This window comes from Anomaloglossus baeobatrachus, chromosome 4, assembly GCF_048569485.1.
Source record: "Anomaloglossus baeobatrachus isolate aAnoBae1 chromosome 4, aAnoBae1.hap1, whole genome shotgun sequence".
Taxonomy (NCBI): domain Eukaryota; kingdom Metazoa; phylum Chordata; class Amphibia; order Anura; family Aromobatidae; genus Anomaloglossus; species Anomaloglossus baeobatrachus.
The window spans coordinates 471569407-471593314 of NC_134356.1; the positions used below are offsets into that span (position 1 = coordinate 471569407).

Sequence of the window (23908 nt, forward strand, 5' to 3'; positions counted from 1 at the left end):
CAAGGGCGCTCCTTCCTGACTCCGTCCTGGGTGATTCTCACCACGGATGCCAGCCTATCTGGCTGGGGAGCGGTACATCTCCACCACAGAGCACAGGGCACTTGGACTCCGTCCGAGTCAGCCCTTTCAATCAATGTGCTGGAAACCAGAGCTGTGCTTCTAGCTCTCCTAGCCTTTCACCACCTGTTGGCGGGCAGGCACATTCGAGTCCAGTCAGACAACGCGACAGCGGTTGCCTACATCAATCACCAAGGCGGGACACGCAGCCGCCTGGCAATGTTGGAGGTCCAACGCATCCTTCAATGGGCGGAGGACTCCAAGTCCACCATATCCGCAGTCCACATCCCTGGCGTAGAAAACTGGGAGGCAGATTATCTCAGCCGTCAATCCGTGGACGGTGGCGAGTGGTCCCTGCACCCGGCAGTGTTTCAGTCAATCTGCCGCAAGTGGGGCACTCCGGACGTGGACCTAATGGCATCCCGTCACAACAACAAGGTTCCGGTTTACGTGGCTCGCTCCCCCGATCCTCAGGCCTTCGCCGCGGACGCTCTGGTTGAAGACTGGTCCCAGTTTCGTCTGTCCTACGTGTTTCCCCCTCTAGCTCTCTTGCCCAGAGTCCTGCGCAAGATCAGAATGGAGGGCCGTCGAGTCATCCTCATTGCACCGGACTGGCCCAGGCGAGCTTGGTATCTGGACCTGCTCCAACTGTCCGTGGAGATGCCGTGGCATCTTCCGGACCGTCCAGACCTGCTCTCGCAAGGTCCGTTTTTTCAGCCCGAATTCTGCGGCACTCAAATTGACGGCGTGGCTCTTGAGTCCTGGATTTTGACGGCTTCTGGTATTCCTCCTGAAGTCATCTCCACTATGACTCGGGCCCGTAAGGCGGGCTTTGCACACTACGACATCGCAGGTCGATGCTGCGATGCCGAGTGCGATAGTGCCCGCCCCCGTCGCAGCAGCGATATGTGGTGATAGCTGGCGTAGCGAAAGTTATCGCTACGCCAGCTTCACACACACACTCACCTGCCGTGCGACGTCCCTGTGGCCGGCGACCCGCCTCCTTGTTAAGGGGGCGGGTCGTGCGGCGTCACTGCGACGTCACACGGCAGGCGGCCAATCAGAGCAGAGGGGCGGAGATGAGCAGGATGTAAACATCCTGCCCACCTCTTTCCTTCCGCATATCCTACGGAAGCCGCAGTGAGGCCGGTAGGAGACATTCTTCGCTCCTGCGACTTCACACACAGCGATGTGTGCTGCCGCAGGAGCGAGGAACAACATCGGACCATTGCGTCAGCGTAATCATGGATTACGCCGACGCTGTACCGATGATACGATTACGACGCTTTTGCGCTCGTTAATCGTATCATCCAGCCTTTACACACTGCGATGTCGCATGCGATGCCGGAAGTGCGTCATTTTCAATTTGACCCCACCGACATCGCACCTGCGATGTCGCAGTGTGCAAAGTGCCCCTTAGTCTTCCTCCGTCAAGATCTATCACAGGACTTGGAAAATTTTCCTGTCCTGGTGTCGCTCTTCCGGCCATTCTCCTTGGCCATTCTCGTTGCCGACCCTTCTGTCTTTTTTACAGTCCGGTCTGCAGCTAGGACTGTCCCTCAACTCTCTCAATGGACAAGTCTCAGCTCTATCAGTGCTGTTCCAGCGGCATCTCGCCCGGCTGGCTCAGGTCCGCACCTTCATGCAAGGTGCGTCTCACATCATTCCGCCTTATCGGCGGCCCTTGGATCCCTGGGACCTTAACTTGGTCCTCACGGTATTGCAGAAACCCCCTTTCGAGCCCCTTAGGGAGGTTTCTTTGTATCGTCTTTCTCAAAAGGTGGCCTTTCTAGTTGCCATAACTTCTCTCAGGAGAGTCTCTGATTTGGCTGCGCTCTCCTCGGAGTCACCTTTTTTGTTTTTTCACTAAGACAAGGTAGTTCTCCGTCTGACCCCGGACTTTCTTCCTAAGGTGGTCTCTCCCTTCCACCTTAACCAGGATATTTCCTTGCCTTCCTTCTGTCCGGCCCCTGTTCATCGCTTTGAGAAAGCGCTGCATACTCTAGATCTGGTGCGTGCTCTCCGGATCTATGTGTCTCGCACCGCTGCGCTTAGGCGGTGCACCTCTCTTTTTGTGCTAACCACAGGGCGGCGCAAGGGTCTCTCTGCTTCTAAGCTGACCTTGGCCCGTTGGATTAGATCGACCATTTCGGACGCCTACCAGAGTACTCAGGTGCCTCCCCCGCCGGGGATCAAAGCACACTCGACCAGAGCTGTCGGTGCCTCTTGGGCTTTTAGGCACCAGGCTACGGCTCAACAAGTCTGTCAGGCTGCCACTTGGACTAGCCTGCATACCTTTTCGAAGCACTACCAAGTGCATGCTCATGCTTCGGCAGATGCGAGCTTGGGCAGACGCATCCTTCAGGCGGCTGTCGCCCACTTTTGAAGTTAGGCTCCGCCTACTTCTTAGTTTTTTCTGTTTATTCCCACCCAGGGACAGCTTTGGAACGTCCCATGGTCTGGGTCTCCCAAAGGAACGATAAAGAAAAAGAGAATTTTGTTACTTACCGTAAATTCTTTTTCTTATAGTTCCGTATTGGGAGACCCAGCTCCCTCCCTGTTGCCTGTTGGCAATTTCCTTGTTCCACGTGTTTTCACCGGCTGTTGTCGTGGACAGAGTCTCCGGTTGTTCCGGTTCTTACTCGGTTCTACTTGTGGGTGGCTATTCTCCTTCAGATTTTGCACTAAACTGGCTAGGACTGGCTACCAGGGGGTGTATAAGCTCAGAGGGAGGAGCTACACTTTTAAGTGTAGTACTTTGTGCGTCCTCCGGAGGCAGAAGCTAAACACCCATGGTCTGGGTCTCCCAATACGGAACTATAGGAAAAAGAATTTACGGTAAGTAACAAAATTCTCTTTTTTTTTTTTTTTTTTAATGCTCTTATCTTAAACAATATAATACAAGTTGATCAAAATGTCTTATCTACCTTAAAATGATACCAGCAGCAATTATTACTCCGCATACAAAAGAGAAGCTCATTGACTTCAAAATAAAAATATTATGGGCCTCGGGAAAATGGCAGCAAACACATTTTTATTTTTTTCATTACAATGCTTAGAAATTTTTCAAATTTTTTTCAGTGAAAAACTATACAAGTTTGGTATCGCAATAATCGTACTGACATGAAGCGAGTACTTAATAAACAAAAGCACATTAATAAAAAAAATGGCTGCATCTTTGAGGGGTTAAATATCTGATAAATTGCAAAACCAATGCAAAGTTCTCAGAGACATCCCTTAAAATTTAAAAGGGTTTTCCCATGAACAAAGTGTATTTTCAAATTGATTTTAATCAATAAATTTTGGAATAATAATAATTTCCACAATTGGATGTAATTAAAAAAAAATGTTCCTGTGCTGAGATAATGTTATATATGTGTCCCTGCTGTGTACTGTGTAATGGCCGTGTCTGACCGTACAGGGGCATGGTCTGATCATACCACATCTCCCAGGCAGGGGAGTAAGTAAAAGAAAGCATAAAAACATTACAGCACGGGATCACAGCTTCTTTTTGTGAGGTAAAACATCTGTTAATTATTTCTTTGAGGTAAAACATTTTTTTATTTGCTATCCCGTGCTGTACTGTCTGTATACGTATTACATCCCCCCCTGCCCAGGGGCTGTGGTATGATCAGACCATGTCCCTGTACGGTCAGACACAGCCATTACACAGTATATAGCAGGGACACATATATAAGATTATCTCAGCACAGGAACATTTTTTTTTAACACCTGCAAATGTGTAATTTTGTATTATTCCAAGATCTGTTGATTTAAAATGAGCTTTGTTCATAAGAAAAACCCCTTTAACACGTTTTGAAATGTTATTATATTTTATATATATTCTGGAAGTCTCAAAGTATATGCCAAACATTTCTTAAAAAAAGTCACAATGATGTTAAAGTATTTGATTTTATTCTTATGTTATTTGTAGCACTAAGGCTATGTGCACACACTGCAGATTTGGTGCAGAAATTTTCTGCACCAGATCTGAATGCTGTGGCAAAAAAACGCTTCAAAACCGGATGTGGTTTTGATGCGTTTTATTGGGCTATCACGAAAGTCAATGAATTAAAGTCAATGGGTGAAAAAATGCTGCTAAACCTGACCAATCATTGACATGCTGCAGATTTTTTTCTGCATCAAAATCTGCACCAAAACTGCATGGAAAAAAACGCACAGTGTGCACAGCAAATCTAAATTCCCATAGACTTTGCTGGCTTCAGGAGAGACATGCAGATTTTGATGCAGATTTAAAAAACTGCCCCAAAAAATGCATAAAAAATGCAATGTGTGCACAGGACCTTAAGCCCCAGGAAAGCTTTGGCGTAATGTTGGCGGAAGCAGATGAAAACGACAGGGTGGTCGTAAATGTCGCACTGTTCGCTACTCGCATGAATAGTGCAGCCTTCGGGTTACTCGTTACATTGCGAGTATTCCCCATTGACTTGCATTGTACGCGCTATTCGGAGTGCATACGCGAGTATTAGACAGTATTCGTTACAAGTATCGCAAATCTGAGTATTTCGAAATTCGCTCATCATTAGTGGCAGCGGGTCTCTTATAGAGAACACAGGAACATTCGGCAGAGAGAGCGCTCCTGTGCATTGGACAGTCGGGCGAGTTAGCTGGTAGCCAAATGAAGGTATGGCTAACAGCCATCTAATCTCTATGGGAGGTTTTTGAAGTTGAATGGAAATTAATACTTTGTGGTTTGGTTAAAAGTTCCCAAACAGCACCCCCAGAAAAAGTTCCATGTAGGGTGAGATGGTGCAAAAAGCAGAGGAATATATATATATATATATATATATATATATATATATATATATATGTGCGTGTGAGTATGTGTGTGTGTGTATATATATATATATATATATATATATATATATATATATAATATATGCGTGTGAGTATGTGTGTGTATGTATATGTGTATGTATATGTATGTATATATATATATATATATATATATATATATATATATATATATATATATATATATATATATATATATATATATATATATATATATATATATATACGTATATATATAATATATAGCTTTTTGCATCATTGCATCATTATATATATATATATATATATATATATATATATATATATATATATATATATATATATATATATATAATTAATTTTCTTTTTCTTATTTTTCTTATTTTTTTGCTGATTTTAAAATAAGAAGACAACTTAAAAAAAGATTTATCTTTTATCACCTTATTTTGAGCCCCTTAACTTTTTTATTTTTCCACGGCTGCTGTAGTGACATTGCAACTCCTGCATGTGAGCGCTGCAGCCAGTGATTGAGGAGGCAGCACTGGCTCGACAGGGGGTAAGTATGGCTCATTTTCCTACAAAGAAATACAAACAAAAAGTAAACTTGCTAAGGTATAACTGTATAAAACTCTAGGAAATCTTTTGACTTCAGAAGAATATTTCAGTGTAGGAGGGTTTTATTATATTAGTGATGTTGCTGTTGTGTCATGTGAATTAACAGTAATGACGGGTTTATTCGTTGCAGATTGGACATGGAAAAGACTTCATGGATCCGCTCACTGAAGCTAGAAGGTCTGGCCTAAAACTAGCTCTTCATTTGTCAGAGGTATTTCATATATTCAACATATGATAGATATGTATATGTTTACATTTGGATAAAATATACATATATGTATATATTGAAGCAGTTGTCAAGTTTTGTAAAACCCCTCTTCCCAGCGCAGTTTCTTTTTAAGGGTTCGGTTCCACTTGCGTTTTGCACGGGCGAGTGCAATCCGAGAAAACATGATTGCTCTCACTCTAGTGCAAAACGATGGGGCAGTGTCCATCTGCGATTGATTTATCATGCCATGGCGGCAAGAGAAATGAATAGCAGCATGCTGCATTTGGCAACAAGTCTCGGCTCATGCACCCCCATACAAGCCTATGGGAGTGTGTGAAACCTCACACTACACTCGCATGTCATCCGACTGCAGTGCGATATACGCAGTGATAGGCTGCTGAGGAGATGGGGAGAAAGTGCTCCCTCCCTCTTTTCCACATCTGTGATATGATCGCAAGTGCATTTCCGCACTTGTCCCGCAGGTTTACTGCAACAACTCTGCATAGATACTGCAGCAATGGATAGCTGCGGATTCCGGGAAGCTGCTGCGGGAAACCAGCGGACATACCTGCGGATATATCTGCGGGTACATTGTCCCGTGGGCACATAGCCTTAAGGGTGCTTTACACGCTGCGACATCACTAGCGATTGCTAGCGATGTCGAGCGCGATAGCACCCGCCCCTGTCGTTCGTGCGACATTTGGTGCTCGCTGCCATAGCGAACATTATCGCTACGGCAGCGTCACACGCACATACCTTGTCAGCGACGTCGCTGTGACCGCAGAACAATCCCTCCCTGAAGGGGGAGGTGCGTTCGGCGTCATAGCGATGTCACCGCGACGTCACTAAGCGGCTGGCCAATAGAAGCGGAGGGGCGGAGATGAGCGGGACGTAACATCCTGCCCAGATCCTTCCTTCCGCATTGCTGGTGGACGGAGGTAAGGAGATGTTTGTCGTTCCTGCGGTGTCACACAGCGATATTAAGGAAAGGAGCGACGTGTCAACGATCGCCGTTTTTGAACGATTTTGCGATCGTTGATCGACACTCCTTGGTGTCAAACGCTGCGATGTCGCTACCAGCGCCGGTTGTGCATCACTAACTACGTGACCCCGACGATATATTGGTAGCGATGTCACAGTGTGTAAAGCACCCTTTAGTGTGTGGATGGGATAATAGGTCAATATTCAGCTGATAATCAGTGGTGTGGATGGGGTAATAGAAAGCTCAATATTCAAATGACAATCAGTGGTGTAGATGGGGTAATAGAAAGCTCAATATTCAGAGAACTGATAGGAGATTTAAGGCCGCTTTACATGCAACGACATCGCTAACGCGATGTCATTGGGGTCACGGAATTCGTGATGCACATCCGGCCTCGTTAGCGACGTTGTTGCGTGTGAAACGCACGAACGACCGTTTACGAGCAGATTTTCTTACCTTATCGTTGATCGTTGACATGCTGTCCATTTCCCAAATATCATTGCTGTAGCAGGACGCAGATTGTTCGTCGTTCCTGCGGCAGCACACATCGCTATGTGTGACACCGCAGGAACGAGGAACAACCTCGTACCTGCAGCCGCCCGCAATGAGGAAGGAAGGAGGTGGGCGGGATGTTTGTTCCGCTCATCTCCGCCCCTCTGCTTCTATTGGGCGGCCGCTTAGTGACGTCGCTGTGACACTGAACGAACCGCCCCCTTAGAAAGGAGGTGGTTTGCCGGTCACAGTGACGTCACTAGGCAGGTAAGTAGTTTGATGGGTCCGAGCGATGTTGTGCACCACAGGCAGCGATTTGCCCATGACGCACAACCGATGGGGGCGGCTACGCACGCTACCGATATCGATAGCGATATCGCTGCGTGCAAAGTGGCCTTTAGCCGAATCCATAAAAATAATAGCTATCAGCTTGATAAATGACACATCGCTGGACTCAGGGTCTTTGGCCCCTACATCATAATGCTCTTAAAAGGGGCAGCAAAAACATGGTGAGATATTCCCTTTAAGTATTTAGTTGGGCTGAGATACAATGATTGCTGCTGGTTTCTGATATATGGGTGCCTTAATGCTTCTAGATACCCAGTCAAGAAGAGGAGACCGAGCTTCTGCTTGGACTTCCACCAGACAGAATAGGACATGGAACTTTCCTTTGCAACTCTCCAAAAATTGTTGAAGTGGTTAAGGAACATTGCATACCCATGGGTAGGTATTACCTTTCTGCTTGTATAAATGTATATGGCATATACAGCTAGGTTATATGATGCAGTGGCAACGCAACATGTGCAGCCGCACAGGGGCCCAAGAGGTGAGGGGGCCCATGCCCACCTCAAAAGCACAAGGATTTGTGCATCATGATGAATTATTGGACCTCGAGGGGCCCATATACTGTTCTTGTACAGGGGCCCTTTTCTGTCAGCATCCATGAGTGGCATGATGGTAAGATACATCATTGCTTTATGAGCCATTAATGATAAGCTGGGTAGACCCAGTGATTGTACTGTATGCTGCATTCAGTGTAATGTGTAGTGATGCTGTATTCACAGATCACAGGGATAGTATAATATTGATGAGGCTCTTCATGATCAGTGTAATGCATACACCAGATAGTCATCTGTAGCAATGTTATCAATTTTTCCAAAACACGTAACCTTCACTCCAAAAAATTGCACTACACTTCCCCCGAGCTAAGAATGTTCCCTCTGCTGCTCATTTAAGAGACATATTCTACATCCTCAGGGATATGGTGACTGTAGGTTTAGTTTTTAATATTTATGCAGAAATGTGAACTTATAATTACAAAATGAAAGCCTAAAGCCGCAGAGCTGGAGGACACAGAGTGGATGCAATAAATTACAGCCAATATTAGGAAAAACTTACTGAGCTAAGTTTGTCCAAATTCTACCAGTTTGCATCTAACAAAAACAAAACACCCATTGACATGCCTTGCTACACCTTTATTTTTTAGTTTAGACACTAAAAACTAGTATCATAGTTTTTAAGGTTGAAGGGAGACTCTAAGTCCATCTAGTTCAACCCGTAGCCTAACATGTTGATCCAGAGGAAGGCAAAAAAAACCCAATGTGGCAAACAAGTTCCAATGGGGAAAAAATTTCCTTCCTGACTCCACATCCGGCAATCAGACTAGTTCCCTGGATCAACACCCTGTCATAAAATCTAATATACATAACTGCTAATATTACATTTTTCAAGAAAGGCGTCCAGGCTCTGCTTAAATGTTAGTAGTGAATCACTCATTACAACATCATGCGGCAGAGAGTTCCATAGTCTCACTGCTCGCACAGTAAAGAATCCTCGTCTGTGATTATGATTAAACCTTCTTTCCTCAAGACGTAGCGGATGCCCCCGTGTTCCAGTCGCAGGCCTAGGTGTAAAAAGATCTTTGGAAAGGTCTCTGTACTATCCCCTCATATATTTATACATTGTGATTAGATCCCCCCTAAGCCTTCGTTTTTCCAAACTAAATAACCCCAAGTTTAATAACCTGTCTTGGTATTGCAGCCCACCCATTCCTCTAATAATCTTGGTGGCTCTTCTCTGCACCCTCTCCAGTTCAGCTATGTCCTTCTTATATATCGGTGACCAGAATTGTACACAGTATTCTAACTGCGGTCGCACTAGTGACTTGTACAGAGGTAGAACTATATTTTTTTCATGAACACTTATACCTCTTTTAATACATCCCATTATTTTATTAGCCCTGGCAGCAGCTGCCTGACACTGTCCACTAAAGTGAAGTTTACCATCCACCCATACACCCAAGTCTTTTTCTGTGTCTGTTTTACCCAGTGTTCTACAATTAAGTACATAATCATAAATGTTATTTCCTCTACCCAAGTGCATGACCTTACATTTATCTACATTAAACTTCAATTGCCACTTCTCAGCCCAATCCTCCAATTTACATAAATCTCCCTGTAATATAAAATTATCCTCCTCTGTATTGATTACCCTGCAGAGTTTAGTATCATCTGCAAATATTGAAATCAGTGAACAAGAGTTAGTACGTTGATTCCCCGAAAATAAGACCTACCCCAAAAATAAGCCTTAGCAGGAATTTTTAGCATTTTCGGCTTAAAGGGTGCTTTACACGCTGCGACATCGCTACTGATATATCGTCAGGGTCACGTCGTTAGTGACGCACATCCGGCGCCGGTAGCGACATCGCAGCGTGTAACACCAAGGAGCGATGATCAACGATCACAAAATCATTCAAAAACGGTGATCGTTGACACGTCGCTCCTTTCCTTAATATTGCTGCTGCCACAGGTACGATGTTGTTTGTTGTTCCTGCAGCACCACACATCGCTATGTGTGACACCGTAGGAACGACAAACATCTCCTTACCTGCGTCCACCGGTAATGCGGAAGGAAGGAGGTGGGCGGGATGTTACGTCCCGCTCATCTCCGCCTTTCTGCTTCTATTGGCCGGCCGCTTAGTGACGCTGCAGTGAAGCTATGACGCCGAACGCACCTCCCCCTTGAAGGATGGATTGTTCGGCGATCACAGCGACGTCGCTGACAAGGTATGTGTGTGTGACGCTGCCGTAGCGATAATGTTCGCTACAGCAGCGATCACCAAATGTCGCACGAATGCCGGGGGGCAGATACTATCGTGCTTGACATCGCTAGCTCGCTAGCAATCGCTAGCGATGTCGCAGCGTGTAAAGCACCCTTAAGACTTAAATATAAAGGGTGTTTTACACGCTGCGACATTGCTAGCGATTGCTAGCGATGTCGAGCGCGATAGCACCCGCTCCCGTCGCTTGTGCGACATTTGGTGCTCGCTGCCGAAGCGAACATTATTGCCACGGCAGCGTCACACGCACATACCTTGTCAGCGACGTCGCTGTGACCGCCGAACAATCCCCCCTTCAAGGGGGAGGTACGTTCGGCATCATAGTCACATCACTGTGGCGTCACTAAGTGGCCGCCCAATAGAAGCGGAGGGGCGGAGATGAGCGGCCGCAACATGCCGCCCACCTCCTTCCTTCCTCATTGCCAGTGGACGCAGGTAAGGAGATGTTCATCGTTCCTGCGGTGTCACACATGGCGATGTGTGATGCCGCAGGAACGAAGAACAACATCGTACCTGTGGCAGCAGCAGGGTGGATTGATTTAAATCACGCCGATTTAAATCATGATTTAAATCACGATTTAAATCAAAAGATTTTTTTCTATTTAAATCGGATCGATTTAAATCATGATTTTAATCATGATTTAAATCACTGATTTAAATCAAAAGGTTTTTTTTTAATATAAATCACGATTAAAATGAGAAGTGAGAGCAGTGTGCATGTGCGCCCATAGTTACACGGACGAAACTAGGGGCAACGATCTAACGCCAGGGTGAGGGGGGGACCCCAAAGTAAGTAAAAATCTTTTTTGTTTTACTATATGGCAATAGGTAGGTGTTTAAAAGCCGCATGTCTTAATTGTATAAACTATTAATAGCCTCCACATTTTGTTCATACTGCCCCTTTAATTCCACACTTCTAGCTTGGTTTCAGTTTTGGTTTAGTTTCTTTTTCCCTGCATTCAGTTGACATGCCCAAACTTGTTGGATAGTCAGCAGTACTTGGCTCAGGCTGTAGTAACATCAGCAGTGCTTGGCTCAGGCTGTAGTAACAATCAAACTTCATAAGTGATCTGTGTGAGCCATGGCAGCAGGTCGTAAGAGAGACCCTATTTGGGTTCATTTTGTTGAGATGCCAGCAGCAGATCTTGGAAAGAAAGGTGCAAGAGCAAAGTGCAAATACTGTCAAAAGGATATCCAAGGACTTGTTTGCCGTTTGAAATCACATTATGAAAACTGCAACCAGAAGGGAAATGAAGATGTTGATAGTGATACAACTAATGTCAATGAACCCCCACAGCTTCTTATGCACCAGGAGCCTAGTACTAGTGGTAAGTCTGGCAATTAATTTACAACCTATTTTTTTAACAGACATTTTACTGGGATGGTTAAAGTCTATGAAAAGAAAAATTTCTAGCACTGGTAGTTCTGGAGTATAGAATTTAAATTTATGTTAAGGCAATATTTCACAGAAAATTAACGCTAAAGGACATGTGCACCTTTATTTTTTTAAGGTGCACATGCCCCCCCCCCTGCAGCTCTCTTACCTCCGATCCCCGCAGCGCTGAGATCCGTGGCTTCGTTTTGACCGTCCGCCTCCCGTCCTCCGGTTGCGGCCTACTCGCAGTGATCCAGCGGCGTGACGTCAGCGGGCCGCACGCTCCATTGAAATGAATGGAGGCGCGCTCGCGGACGGGCAGAACGAAGCCGTAAACAGTAAACAGTAGGCTTAAAGGACTGATGTATTCACTGAAGATGTTTGCTTACTTCAAACGTTAGAGATAGGCTATTGTTACAAAGTACTTACTCTCTGTAGTTCAATTCTGAGTGTTTAATAGTGCAAATAAAAATTATTAGGTTTCATAATCAACTGTTTTAATATTTTTATTTGTGTAAAACAATTAGATTTGCAAAAAGACAAAGTTTTGCTTGTGTACAACTTGATTAAAAAATCTGATTTAAATCAAATGATTTAAATCAAAAAAATCTGATTTAAATCAAAAAAATCTGATTTTTTTTATTTTTTTAAAAAAATCAAGATTTTTATCCACCCTGGGCAGCAGCGATATTAAGAAAAGGAGCGACGTGTCAACGATCACCGTTTTTGAACGATTTTGCGATTGTTGATCGTCGCTCCTTGGAGTCACACGCTGCGATGTCGCTACTGGCGCCGGATGTGCATCACTAACGACGTGACCCCGACGATATATCGGTAGCGATGTTGCAGCGTGTAAAGCACCCTTAAGTCCTACTCTGAAAATAAACCCTAGTCACGGGGCAATAATGAAGGGTCCATCCTGCTCAAAAAGTTAAAGAATACTGCAGGACACTTCATTATAAAAAAGCAGACACCCCCAAAAGAGAAAAGACAGAAGGCCCTGCAATCATACTTGCCAGATACCGAGGAGGACCTGCTGTGGAACGCACACCAACACACATCAGATTGCACACACACTCACCACATCCAGCGATACAGATTGCTGCCGGCCGGCAGAGAATCCTTGCATGCAGTGCAGTGGAGCACGAGGACCTGCGGTGGAACACATGTTGGAATGCATCAATGTGTTCCACCTCAGGTTCTCTATGCAGTCCACTGCAGGTCCTTGCACTCACTTGCACTGCATTCCAGGATTCTCTGCCGTCCAGAAGCAATCAGTATCGCTGGATGTGGGGAGTGTGTTTGTACAATTATGTGCAACCTGATGTGTGTATGTATGAGTATGAGTTTGTGTGTGTGCAACCTGATGTGTGTGAGTATCTGCCAGAAGCAGGGAGGGACCACGTGGAACATACGTACTGGGAGTGCCCGCCGAAAATCGCTGGAAGACTTGGGAGCGATGCAGATGCCTGGGGTCTGGTAAGTATGATTCTCCTGGGAAGGATCTGCTTTTTCGGGGGATAAACTTTCCACCAACCGTGCTTCCCTGAGAATAAGCCCTCCACAAAAATAAGCCCTAGTGCATTTTTAGGGGCAAAAAAAATATGACAGCGTCGTCTTATTTTCGGGGAAACACGGTAACTACCGACTTATTACTTTTTAGGTCCCTAGTAAAAAAAAGAAGTCTTGGATAAGCCCTTTATCTAAGTATCGTATACCTTTTGCCAAATCCATAACCACACATATCTATCCCCAAATAACAAGGTAGGAAGAAGGTATTGTGGAATATGGTGAATGCACACAAGGTCTGCATGACAACACTTCCCCAGACAGTAAACCAACAAGAACATTACCATCTCAAGATGTAAGCCAGCTACTTGTGAGGTAGTGAGACCAAAAATATTACACAATAAAAACTGAGTTTTCACGTATACTAACACACCCTGTAAACTTAGCTTTTATTCAAAGGTGCTTTACATAATAGGTAAGTTATCCCCCATTAATAATACAGAGGAGGAGGTACTGATCGGTCGAGCATGAGCACCTACGCTTCATTCATTGCCAATGGGATTGCCTGAAAAAGCTGTACTCGCTTTCACCAACAGACCCATAGATCGTGAGCGGAGCAAATATGAATATGCTCAACCTCTAACCCATTCAGATGAGGCTCTGTCGAGTCCCATCTTGGAATTGCTGTAAGTCCCAGCAGTTGGACCCCCAGTGATCAGTGAGCTATCCCCTATCATAGGAATAGATGTTAACTTATTACTTTGGCAATGCCCATTTATAGAGGACCTGTATCTTACTTAAAATATCTCTGAGCTCTGTTTATTCTGATGATTTTCCATCTTTTTCTGTGTCCCTCCATTGCAGATATATGCACATTTGCTCTTTTTGAAGCGCAGTATGTGATATTTCTGCTTGTAGTTCAATTAGATGTTTCTTTAGAGTCTTCTCTGTGGGCCAGTTTCAGCTGTCTACTAGTGATGAGTGAACTCGAGGTTCGGGGTTCATACTGAACACAGACTCTAAAAAAACAGAGAGTTGGGGTTTCGAGTTCGGGAGCTTTACGTATGCAAACCACTTATGCGAGCATCGCTGTGCTCGGGTACACTCGGTGCTCAGCCCAGTGAGAGCCTCTTGCAGTGTTTGAATGGCTCTCACTGGGGGTAACAATAGCGTGATCGGATGTAGTGTATACAAGAAAAAAAATGAAAAATCCCGCCCCTGGAAGTGATCTGTTTATGGCTGGCTGCATGTGGGCGGAGACCTGACTTGCCCAGTTAGTGACCCCATTGGGGTGCAGGTCAAGTCCAGGTCCTATTGTGAACTTTTCCAAAAGTCTGGCTTCACCCACCAAACCAAACGTCCACTGGTCCGATCAACTCTACTCTCTAGCTAACTTACCAGTCTCAGATGCTGCAGAGCTGGTATTGGCAACAACTGGGAGGCACAGGGGAAAGCCCACACTCCTATTGGAAACTGAAGAAAATATATACAGTATATACTGTATATGCTGTATATTATAATATATATAATGAGAAAAAATTCCAGCCGCACACTGTTAAAAACCAAAACAAAATTCTACCTTGTACATACATGGAGGTATTTAGAATATTATAATGGCCACTGTAATACCAGCCCAGCGCCCCTTCACGGCAACCTCCTTTGCTGGGTCCTACACTACACTGCATCTTCTCTTGGTTTTAAAAACCTACAAGATCAGCTGGTGAACAAAAAGGAGGCTAATGAAGAAGCCAGGAGCTGGGGTGCAAATCCAGCAAACAGAGCACCACTCCCTGTTATATGTATAATGCATATAACAGGGAGTGGTGCTCTGTTTGTAGAAAAAAAATAACAATGAAACAGGGGTTCCCTGGTTTCCCACGCTGGTACTAACCTGACTTCAAACCGTACTGGCAGCACCTTTACAATGTGAACAGGTGCGTATATGGATGCATGTATATGTGTTTACATATAATATATATATATATATATATATATATATATATATATATATATATATATATATATATATATATATATATATATATATATATATATATATATATATACATACAGTCAGTGCCTACAAGTAGTATTCAACCTCCTGCAGATTTAGCAGGTTTGATAAGATGCAAATAAGTTAGAGCCTGCAAACTTCAAACAAGAGCAGGATTTATTAACAGATGCATAAATCTTACAAACCAACAAGTTATGTTGCTCAGTTAAATTTTAATACATTTTCAACATAAAAGTGTGGGTCAATTATTATTCAACCTCTAGGTTTAATATTTTGTGGAATAACCCTTGTTTGCAATTACAGCTAATAATCGTCTTTTAAAGACCTGATCAGGCCAGCACAGGTCTCTGGAGTTATCTTGGTCCACTCCTCCATGCAGATCTTCTCCAAGTTATCTAGGTTCTTTGGGTGTCTCATATGGACTTTAACCCCTTCACGACCATGGACGGAAAGATCCGTCCTTGTGCCCTGGGCCTTAACGACCAAGGACGGATCTTTCCGTCATGGCGGAATCGCGGCACCGGAGCCTCCGGTGACTGCGATCGGTTAGCATAAACCGCAGATTCGGGGAGGAGGGGACCTGTACCTGACCTCAGGAGGGGTGGTGCCTCCTCCCCGGACCTACGGAGGCTGTGATTGGCTGACGAACGCCGCTCAACCAATCACAGCCACTGTAATGTTCCAGCCATTTAAAATGACTGAAACATTGAAATCCAGCCCTGGCCAGTGCAGCTGTAGCACTGGCCATTGGCTGGAGCTGGGTGACCTCACTGGATCACCCTCCCCCAGCTCCACTGCTCTGATTGGAGAGATCGGCCTTGTGACCGATTTCTCCAATCACAGTGGACCTGTTGCCGGTGACGGCCCCCATCAGCTTCCCTTGTCCCTGCAGCACGCTGAGCACAGTGAGTGTACACAGTGCAATGGCAGGGCGACAAGCTCTGGTCCCATGCTGTTATGTGACCGACCGGAGCATGGGACCCGGAAGTTGCCGCGCTACCATTGCACTGTACGAAAAGCGTCCCGATCCGCCGCCGCTGCCCACCGCGATCTGCCACCTGTCTCCCCGATCTCCTGCCCGCACCCTCACCCCCACACCTCCCGATCCGCTGCCGCCGTCGCCCTCCATCTGCCACAGTGCCACCGTTCCCCCAATCTGCTGCCCGGCCCCTCACCTCCGTGCAGCAGATCGGAGGGAGCGGTGGCACTATGACAGATGGAGGAGGACTGGGATCGTGCACCCTGTCCTCCTCCATCTGTCATAGTGCCACCGCTCCCTCCGATCTGCTGCCCGGCCCCTCCCCCTCGTGATCGGTGCTCGCCCCCTCCCCTCCGTGATGTGCTGCTCGCCCCCTCCCCTCCCCTCCGTGATGTGCTGCTCGCCCCCTCCCCTCCCCTCCGTGATGTGCTGCTCGCCCCCTCCCCTCCCCTCCGTGATGTGCTGCTCGCCCCCTCCCCTCCCCTCCGTGATGTGCTGCTCGCCCCCTCCCCTCCCCTCCGTGATGTGCTGCTCGCCCCCTCCCCTCCGTGATGTGCTGCTCGCCCCCTCCCCTCCGTGATGTGCTGCTCGCCCCCTCCCCTCCGTGATGTGCTGCTCGCCCCCTCCCCTCCGTGATGTGCTGCTCGCCCCCTCCCCTCCGTGATGTGCTGCACGCTCCCCCCCACCTCTCACCCCCGTGGTCAGCTACCCGCCCCCTCCCCTGTCACCGCCGTGATGTGCGCTCCCTCCCGTCACCGCCGTGATGTGCGCTCCCTCCCCTGTCACCGCCGTGATGTGCGCTCCCTCCCCTGTGACCGCCGTGATGTGCGCTCCCTCCCCTGTCACCGCCGTGATGTGCGCTCCCTCCCCTGTCACCGCCGTGATGTGCGCTCCCTCCCCTGTCACCGCCGTGATGTGCGCTCCCTCCCCTGTCACCGCCGTGATGTGCGCTCCCTCCCCTGTCACCGCCGTGATGTGCGCTCTCTCCCCTGTCACCGCCGTGATCTGTGCTCCCTCCCCTGTCACCCCCGTGATGTGCGCTCCCTCCCCTGTCACTCCCGTGATGTGCGCTCCCTCCCCTGTCACCCCCGTGATGTGCGCTCCCTCCCCTGTCACCCCCGTGATGTGCGCTCCCTCCCCTGTCACCCCCGTGATGTGCGCTCCCTCCCCTGTCACCCCCGTGATGTGCGCTCCCTCCCCTGTCACCCCCGTGAGGTGCGCTCCCTCCCCTGTCACCGCCGTGAGGTGTGCTCCCTCCCCTGTCACCGCCGTGAGGTGTGCTCCCTCCCCTGTCACCGCCGTGATGTGCGCTCCCTCCCCTGTCACCGCCGTGATGTGCGCTCTCCCCTGTCACCGCCGTGATGTGCGCTCCCTCCCCTGTCACCGCCGTGATGTGCGCACCCTCCCCTGTCACCGCCGTGATGTGCGCTCTCCCCTGTCACCGCCGTGATCTGTGCTCCCTCCCCTGTCACCCCCGTGATCTACTGTCCACTCTCCCTCCACCTCTCACCCCCGTGATCTGCGCTCTGCTCACCTGTCTCCCCCGTGATCTGCGCTCTCTCACCTCTCACCCCCGTGATCTGTGCTCCCTCACCTGTCACCCCGTGATCTGCTGTCCGCTCTCCCTCACCTCTCACCCCCGTGATCTGTGCTCTGCTCACCTGTCTCCTCCGTGATCTGTGCTCTGCTCACCTGTCTCCTCCGTGATCTGTGCTCTGCTCACCTGTCTCCTCCGTGATCTGTGCTCTGCTCACCTGTCTCCTCCGTGATCTGCGCTGCGCTCCCTCCCCCACCTCTCACCCTCCCCGATCTGCTGCCTCCTTCATCTCCTGTGATCCAGCTGCCTAGATCCATCCTGTAGGGTAACTATCCCCAATCTCACCTCCCACTCCCCTTCCCACCCATCCCCCCCACCCGCCCCCTCCCCCCATCCTCTGCCGCTCCTGCATCCACTGCGCCCTCTCCCATCCGCCCCCACCCTATCCCAGCCGCCGTCTCACAATCACAGATGCTCCCTTTATATGCCGCTGCCCCCCCATCTGCTGCCGCCCCATCTGCCGCCGCCCCCCCCCCCCCATCTTCCGCTGTTTTTTTTTTTTCTATGCCATGGGGGTCTAGTTTCCAAAATGGGGTCACATGTGGGGGAGCTCCACTGTTTCGGCACCTCAGGGGGTCTCCAAACAGCATGGAATACGCTAATTATCCCAGACAATTTTGCGTTTGAAACGTCAAATGACGCTCCTTGCCTTCCGAGCCCTGCTGTGCGCCCAAACATTTGAGTTCCACCACATATGAGGTATCTGCGTACTCAGGAGAAATTGCAAATACATTTTATGGTGCAATTTTTCCTGATACCCTTGTGAAAAAAAAAGCTACCTGGTTGAAGTAACAATTTTGTGGTAAAAAAGGTTTTTTTTTATTTTCACGGCTCAACTCTATTCACTTTTGTGAAGCCCCCAGAGGCTCAAAGTGCTCAATAAACATCTAGATAAATTCCATGAGGGGTCTAGTTTCCAAAATGGGGTCACATGTGGGGGAGCTCCACTGTTTCGGCACCTCAGGGGGTCTCCAAACGCAACATGGTGCGGCTAACGATTCCAGCTAATTTTCTGTTCAAAAAAGTCAAATGGCGCTCCTTCCCTTCCGAGTCCTGCCGTGCGCCCAAACAGTGGTTTTTCGCCACATATGAGGTATCTGCGTGTTCAGTAGAAATTGCCCAACAAATTTTGGGGGTTCATTTAATCCTGCTACCCTTGTGAATATGCAATATTTGAGGCTAAATTAACATTTTTGTTGCAAAAAGTAAAATGTTCATTTTTTCCTTCCACATTGCTTTAGTTACTGTGAAGCACCTGAAGGGTTAATAACCTTCTTGAATGTGGTTTTGGGTAGCCTGAGGGGTGCCGTTTTTGGAATGGTGTCACTTTTGGGTGTTCTGTGTCATGTAGACCTTTCAAAATCGCTTCAAATGTGATGTGGTCCCTAAAAAAAGTGGCTTTGTAAATTTTGTTGTAAAAATGAGAAATTGCTCATAAACTTTGAAAAAATTGTTCTGATGTAAAATAGACATGTGGGAAATGTTATTTATTAATTATTTTGTGTCATATGTCTCGTTGGTTTTAGAGCATAAAAATTCAAAGTTTGAAAATTACAAAATTTTCGCGAAATTTCCGTTTTTTTCACAAAGAAATGCAAAAAATATCGGCCTAAATTTACCACTAACATGAAGCCCAATATGTCACGAAAAAACAATCTCAGAATCACCGGGATCCGCTGAAGCGTTCCAGAGTTATAACCTCATAAAGTGACACTGGTAAGAATTGCAAAAAATGGCCTGGTCTTTAGGGTCAAAATAGGCTTGGGGCTGAAGGGGTTAATCTTGAGCTCCTTCCACAAGTTTTCAATTGGGTTAAGGTCAGGAGACTGACTAGGCCACTGCAACACCTTGATTTTTTCCCTCTTGAACCAGGCCTTGGTTTTCTTGGCTGTGTGCTTTGGGTCGTTGTCTTGTTGGAAGATGAAATGACGACCCATCTTAAGATCCTTGATGGAGGAGCGGAGGTTCTTGGCCAAAATCTCCAGGTAGGCCGTGCTATCCATCTTCCCATGGATGCGGACCAGATGGCCAGGCCCCTTGGCTGAGAAACAGCCCCACAGCATGATGCTGCCACCACCATGCTTGACTGTAGGGATGGTATTCTTGGGGTCGTATGGAGTGCCACCCAGTCTCCAAACGTCACGTGTGTGGTTGGCACCAAAGATCTCGATCTTGGTCTCATCAGACCAGAGAACCTTGAACCAGTCTGTCTCAGAGTCCTCCAAGTGATCATGAGCAAACTGTAGACGAGCCTTGACATGATGCTTTGAAAGTAAAGGTACCTTACGGGCTCGTCTGGAACGGAGACCATTGCGGTGGAGTACGTTACTTATGATATTGACTGAAACCAATGTCCCCACTGCCATGAGATCTTCCCGGAGCTCCTTCCTTGTTGTCCTTGGGTTAGCCTTGACTCTTCGGACAAGCCTGGCCTCGGCACGGGTGGAAACTTTCAAAGGCTGTCCAAGCCGTGGAAGGCTAACAGTAGTTCCATAAGCCTTCCACTTCCGGATGATGCTCCCAACAGTGGAGACAGGTAGGCCCAACTCCTTGGAAAGGGTTTTGTACTCCTTGCCAGCCTTGTGACCCTCCACGATCTTGTCTCTGATGGCCTTGGAATGCTCCTTTGTCTTTCCCATGTTGACCAAGTATGAGTGCTGTTCACAAGTTTGGGGAGGGTCTTAATTAGTCAGAAAAGGCTGGAAAAAGAGATAATTAATCCAAACATGTGAAGCTCATTGTTCTTTGTGCCTGAAATACTTCTTAATACTTTAGGGGAACCAAACAGAATTCTGGTGGTTTGAGGGGTTGAATAATAAATGACCCTCTGAATAAACTTTTCACAATTTAAAAAAAAAAAAAAAAGAAATAACATTCTTTTTTGCTGCAGTGCATTTCACACTTCCAGGCTGATCTACAGTCCAAATGTCACAATGCCAAGTTAATTCCGAATGTGTAAACCTGCTAAATCTGCAGGGGGTTGAATACTACTTGTAGGCACTGATATATGTATATATATATATGTATATATATATATATATATATATATATATATATATATATACATACATATATATCTAAATATAGCTATACTAAAGGTAGATTTGTCCTGATATTCTCTTGAAAAATGAGTCAGCCCTGCTGGGACATGGAGCAATGACTCAGATGCCACATGCGATTCATTCGTATTAATCCTTGCCGTGACTAACCGTGTGCAGTTTTACATTATGGCTGTTAGCTGTGCTAAATATGAAGTCCTCTATGGATGCATTATGAATGTTAAGTGATGAGGACTCTGAGCAGCCTGGTATTTTTAGACGATAACAGTTTGTTCTCTACGCCATTGTTATTCTGCTTCATGTTTTATTGACCTTGCCACTAGTTCGGTGTTAAATAACAGCTTGAAATGAATATAGTTGGACACTACTAGAATGTAATAATGTATTTAATTATTACTCTTAATAGAACTCTGCTTGACCTCAAATGTTAAAGGACAGACGGTCCTTTCGTATGACAAGCATCATTTCGGATTTTGGTACAACCTGGATCATCCATCCGTAATATGTGTAAGTCTATTGTTTATTTGTCATCTTCATAGAACGTGTTTAATGGTAAGCCAGTACTAGTTAGCTGTGATTGGTAATGAGGTTCAGCATTTATGTATTGGCACCCTTGAAATTGTTCCAGAAAATGAAGTATTTCTCTACGAAAATTATTGCAATTACACATATTTTGTTATACACATGTTTATTTCCTTTGTGTGTATTGGAACAACACAAGAAAACAGAGAAAAAAAGGTAAATTGGACATAATTTCACAGAAAACTCCTAAAATGGGCCGGACAAAATTGTTGGCTAAAAGTTAAAGGGGTTATCCGGCTTAATTTGCTTTTTTTTATTATTACCCTATTGGGCTACATTGGGGAAGGTAAGTAGATTGTGACCACTTACCTGCCCTGCTGTCAGCCCCTCTCCCCCGGCTCAGACTGGTCATGTGACTGCTCCTGCCGCGATTTTGCTGCTTCCGGTCATTTCATGTGAACATGGGCAGGACCATGTTGACATGCAAATCTGGAAACAGCATGTCGCCGCCCTGCTGGGCGGGTACTGTGTGTGGAGTCCCCGCCCCCCTTCCCTGCACCCTCCCACACATTCCCCTGCACTGTTGTGGGGTCCGTGACCTGGGGGAGGGGCCTAGCAGCGGCTGCCGTGGTGTCACCGCCAGCACCGGGCCCCCTGCTCAGGATCGCACATTCAAATGTACCGGCATCACAGATGCCGATATATTTGAAAGCGTTGATGAGAGGGAGCGCAGCGCTACTTTTCATCACTGCCCGTGCAGTCTGTATCTGACAGTTCAGGACAGCGGTGACGTCACTATAGTGCTGATATGGCCAGAGCAAAGACAGCGTGCGAACGTGCAGGAGCGGCAGGAACCGAGGATGGGTGAGTATGTATTCCCTACATGTGTTCCCTATGGGGGTAGGGGGGGTCGGTACAGAGCGCCGTGTGTGTGTGTGTGTGTGTGTGTGTGTGTGTGTGTGTGTGTGTGGTGCAGAGCCCTATGTGTGTGTGCGGTGCAGAGCCCTATGTGTGTGTGCGGGGTGCAGAGCCCTATGTGTGTGTGCGCGGTGCATAGCCCTATGTGTGTGTGGGGTGCAGAGCCATATGTGTGTATGCGGTGCAGAGCCATATGTGTGTGTTTTCGGTGCAGAGCCCTATGTGTGTGTGCGGTGCAGAGCCATATATGTGTGTGTGCGGTGTGCAGAGCCATATATGTGTGTGTGCGGTGCAGAGCCATATATGTGTGTGTGCGGTGCAGAGCCATATATGTGTGTGTGCGGTGCAGAGCCATATGTGTGTGTGGTGTACAGAGCCCGATGTGGTGGGGGTGCAGAGCCCGATGTGGGGCTGTTATTTCCAATGCTGTAGTAATAACAGGTCAGGTGCTGGGGCAGAATACTGTCAGGGAATGTGTGTGCAGGGGGCGAGACTGGACAGTGAGGCCGGGCAGGGGGAGGGGCTGGACAGTGAGGCCAGGCGGTGCCAGCTGTGACTGGGATGTTTAGCACAGGAAGTTATCATGTATGCTGGAACTGAATGTAAACAAGGAGCTGCAGAGAATAAAGGGATAATTCAAGAGGAACAAAAGTTAGAAAACAAAAAATAACAATGTAGGGGTGATTTATATGACAATACAGCACAGATTAGATTAACAAAAATTTTTGAGTTTGTCGGCCAACTCCTTTAATATTTGATGCACACCCTTTGGAATAAATAACTGTAATCTATTGCTTCCTATAACTAACAACAAGCTTATTACTCCTCTCAACTGGAATTTTGGACCACTCTTCTTTTACAAACTGCTCCAGGTCGCTCACATTTGAAGGGTTTCTTCTCCCAACAGCAATTTTAACATCTCTTATAGGTGTTAAATGGGATTTAGATCCGCACTCATTGCTGCCACTTCAGAACTCTCCAGCTCTTTGTTTCCTACCATTTCTGGAGGCTTCTTGAAGTATGTTTGGGGTCATTGTCCTGCTAAAAGACCCATGACGTAGGATGCAAACCCAGCTTCCTGACACTGGGTACTGTATTGGGACCCAAAATCCTTTGGTAATCTTCAGATTTCATGATGCCTTGCACACAGTTAAGACACCCAGTGCCAGGGGCTGCAAGACAGCCCCAAAACATCTTTGATTTTCCACCATATTTGACTGTAGGTACTGTGTTCTTTTCTTTGAATGCCTCATTCTATTTTCGGTAAACAGTAGAATGATGTGCTTTACCACAAAACACCTTGGTCTCATCTGTCCACAAGACTCTTCTCCCAGAAGGATTTTGGCTTACTCATGGACATTTGGCAAACTGCAGTCTTGGTTTTTTATGTCTGTGTCAGCAGTGTGGTACTCCTGAGTCTCCTGCCATAGCGTTTCATTTCATTCAAATGTCGAGGGATAGTTTGGTCTGACATTGATGCACCTTGAGCCGGCAGGACAGCTTGAATTTTTTTTGGAACTTGATTGGACCGGCTTATCCACCATGTGGACTATCCTGCGTTGCAACCTTTCATAAATTTTTCCCTGCCGTATCCAGGGATATTAGATAAAGTGTCATGGCTTGTAAATTTCTTGATTTATGTTGTGCACCGTGATCAAAGAAACATTAA

At 46.7% G+C, this 23908-nt stretch overlaps 1 protein-coding gene across 1 annotated transcript in view; it reads left to right on the plus strand.

The window, feature by feature from the left end:
• MAPDA (N6-Methyl-AMP deaminase) overlaps nt 1-23908 on the plus strand; it is a 70532-nt gene that overhangs the window by 41777 nt on the left and 4847 nt on the right. The window contains exons 7-9 of the mRNA XM_075342725.1: nt 5597-5677; nt 7745-7871; nt 21206-21306. Coding sequence (XP_075198840.1) covers nt 5597-5677; nt 7745-7871; nt 21206-21306 — 309 coding nt within the window. The remainder of the gene's footprint in view (nt 1-5596; nt 5678-7744; nt 7872-21205; nt 21307-23908) is intronic.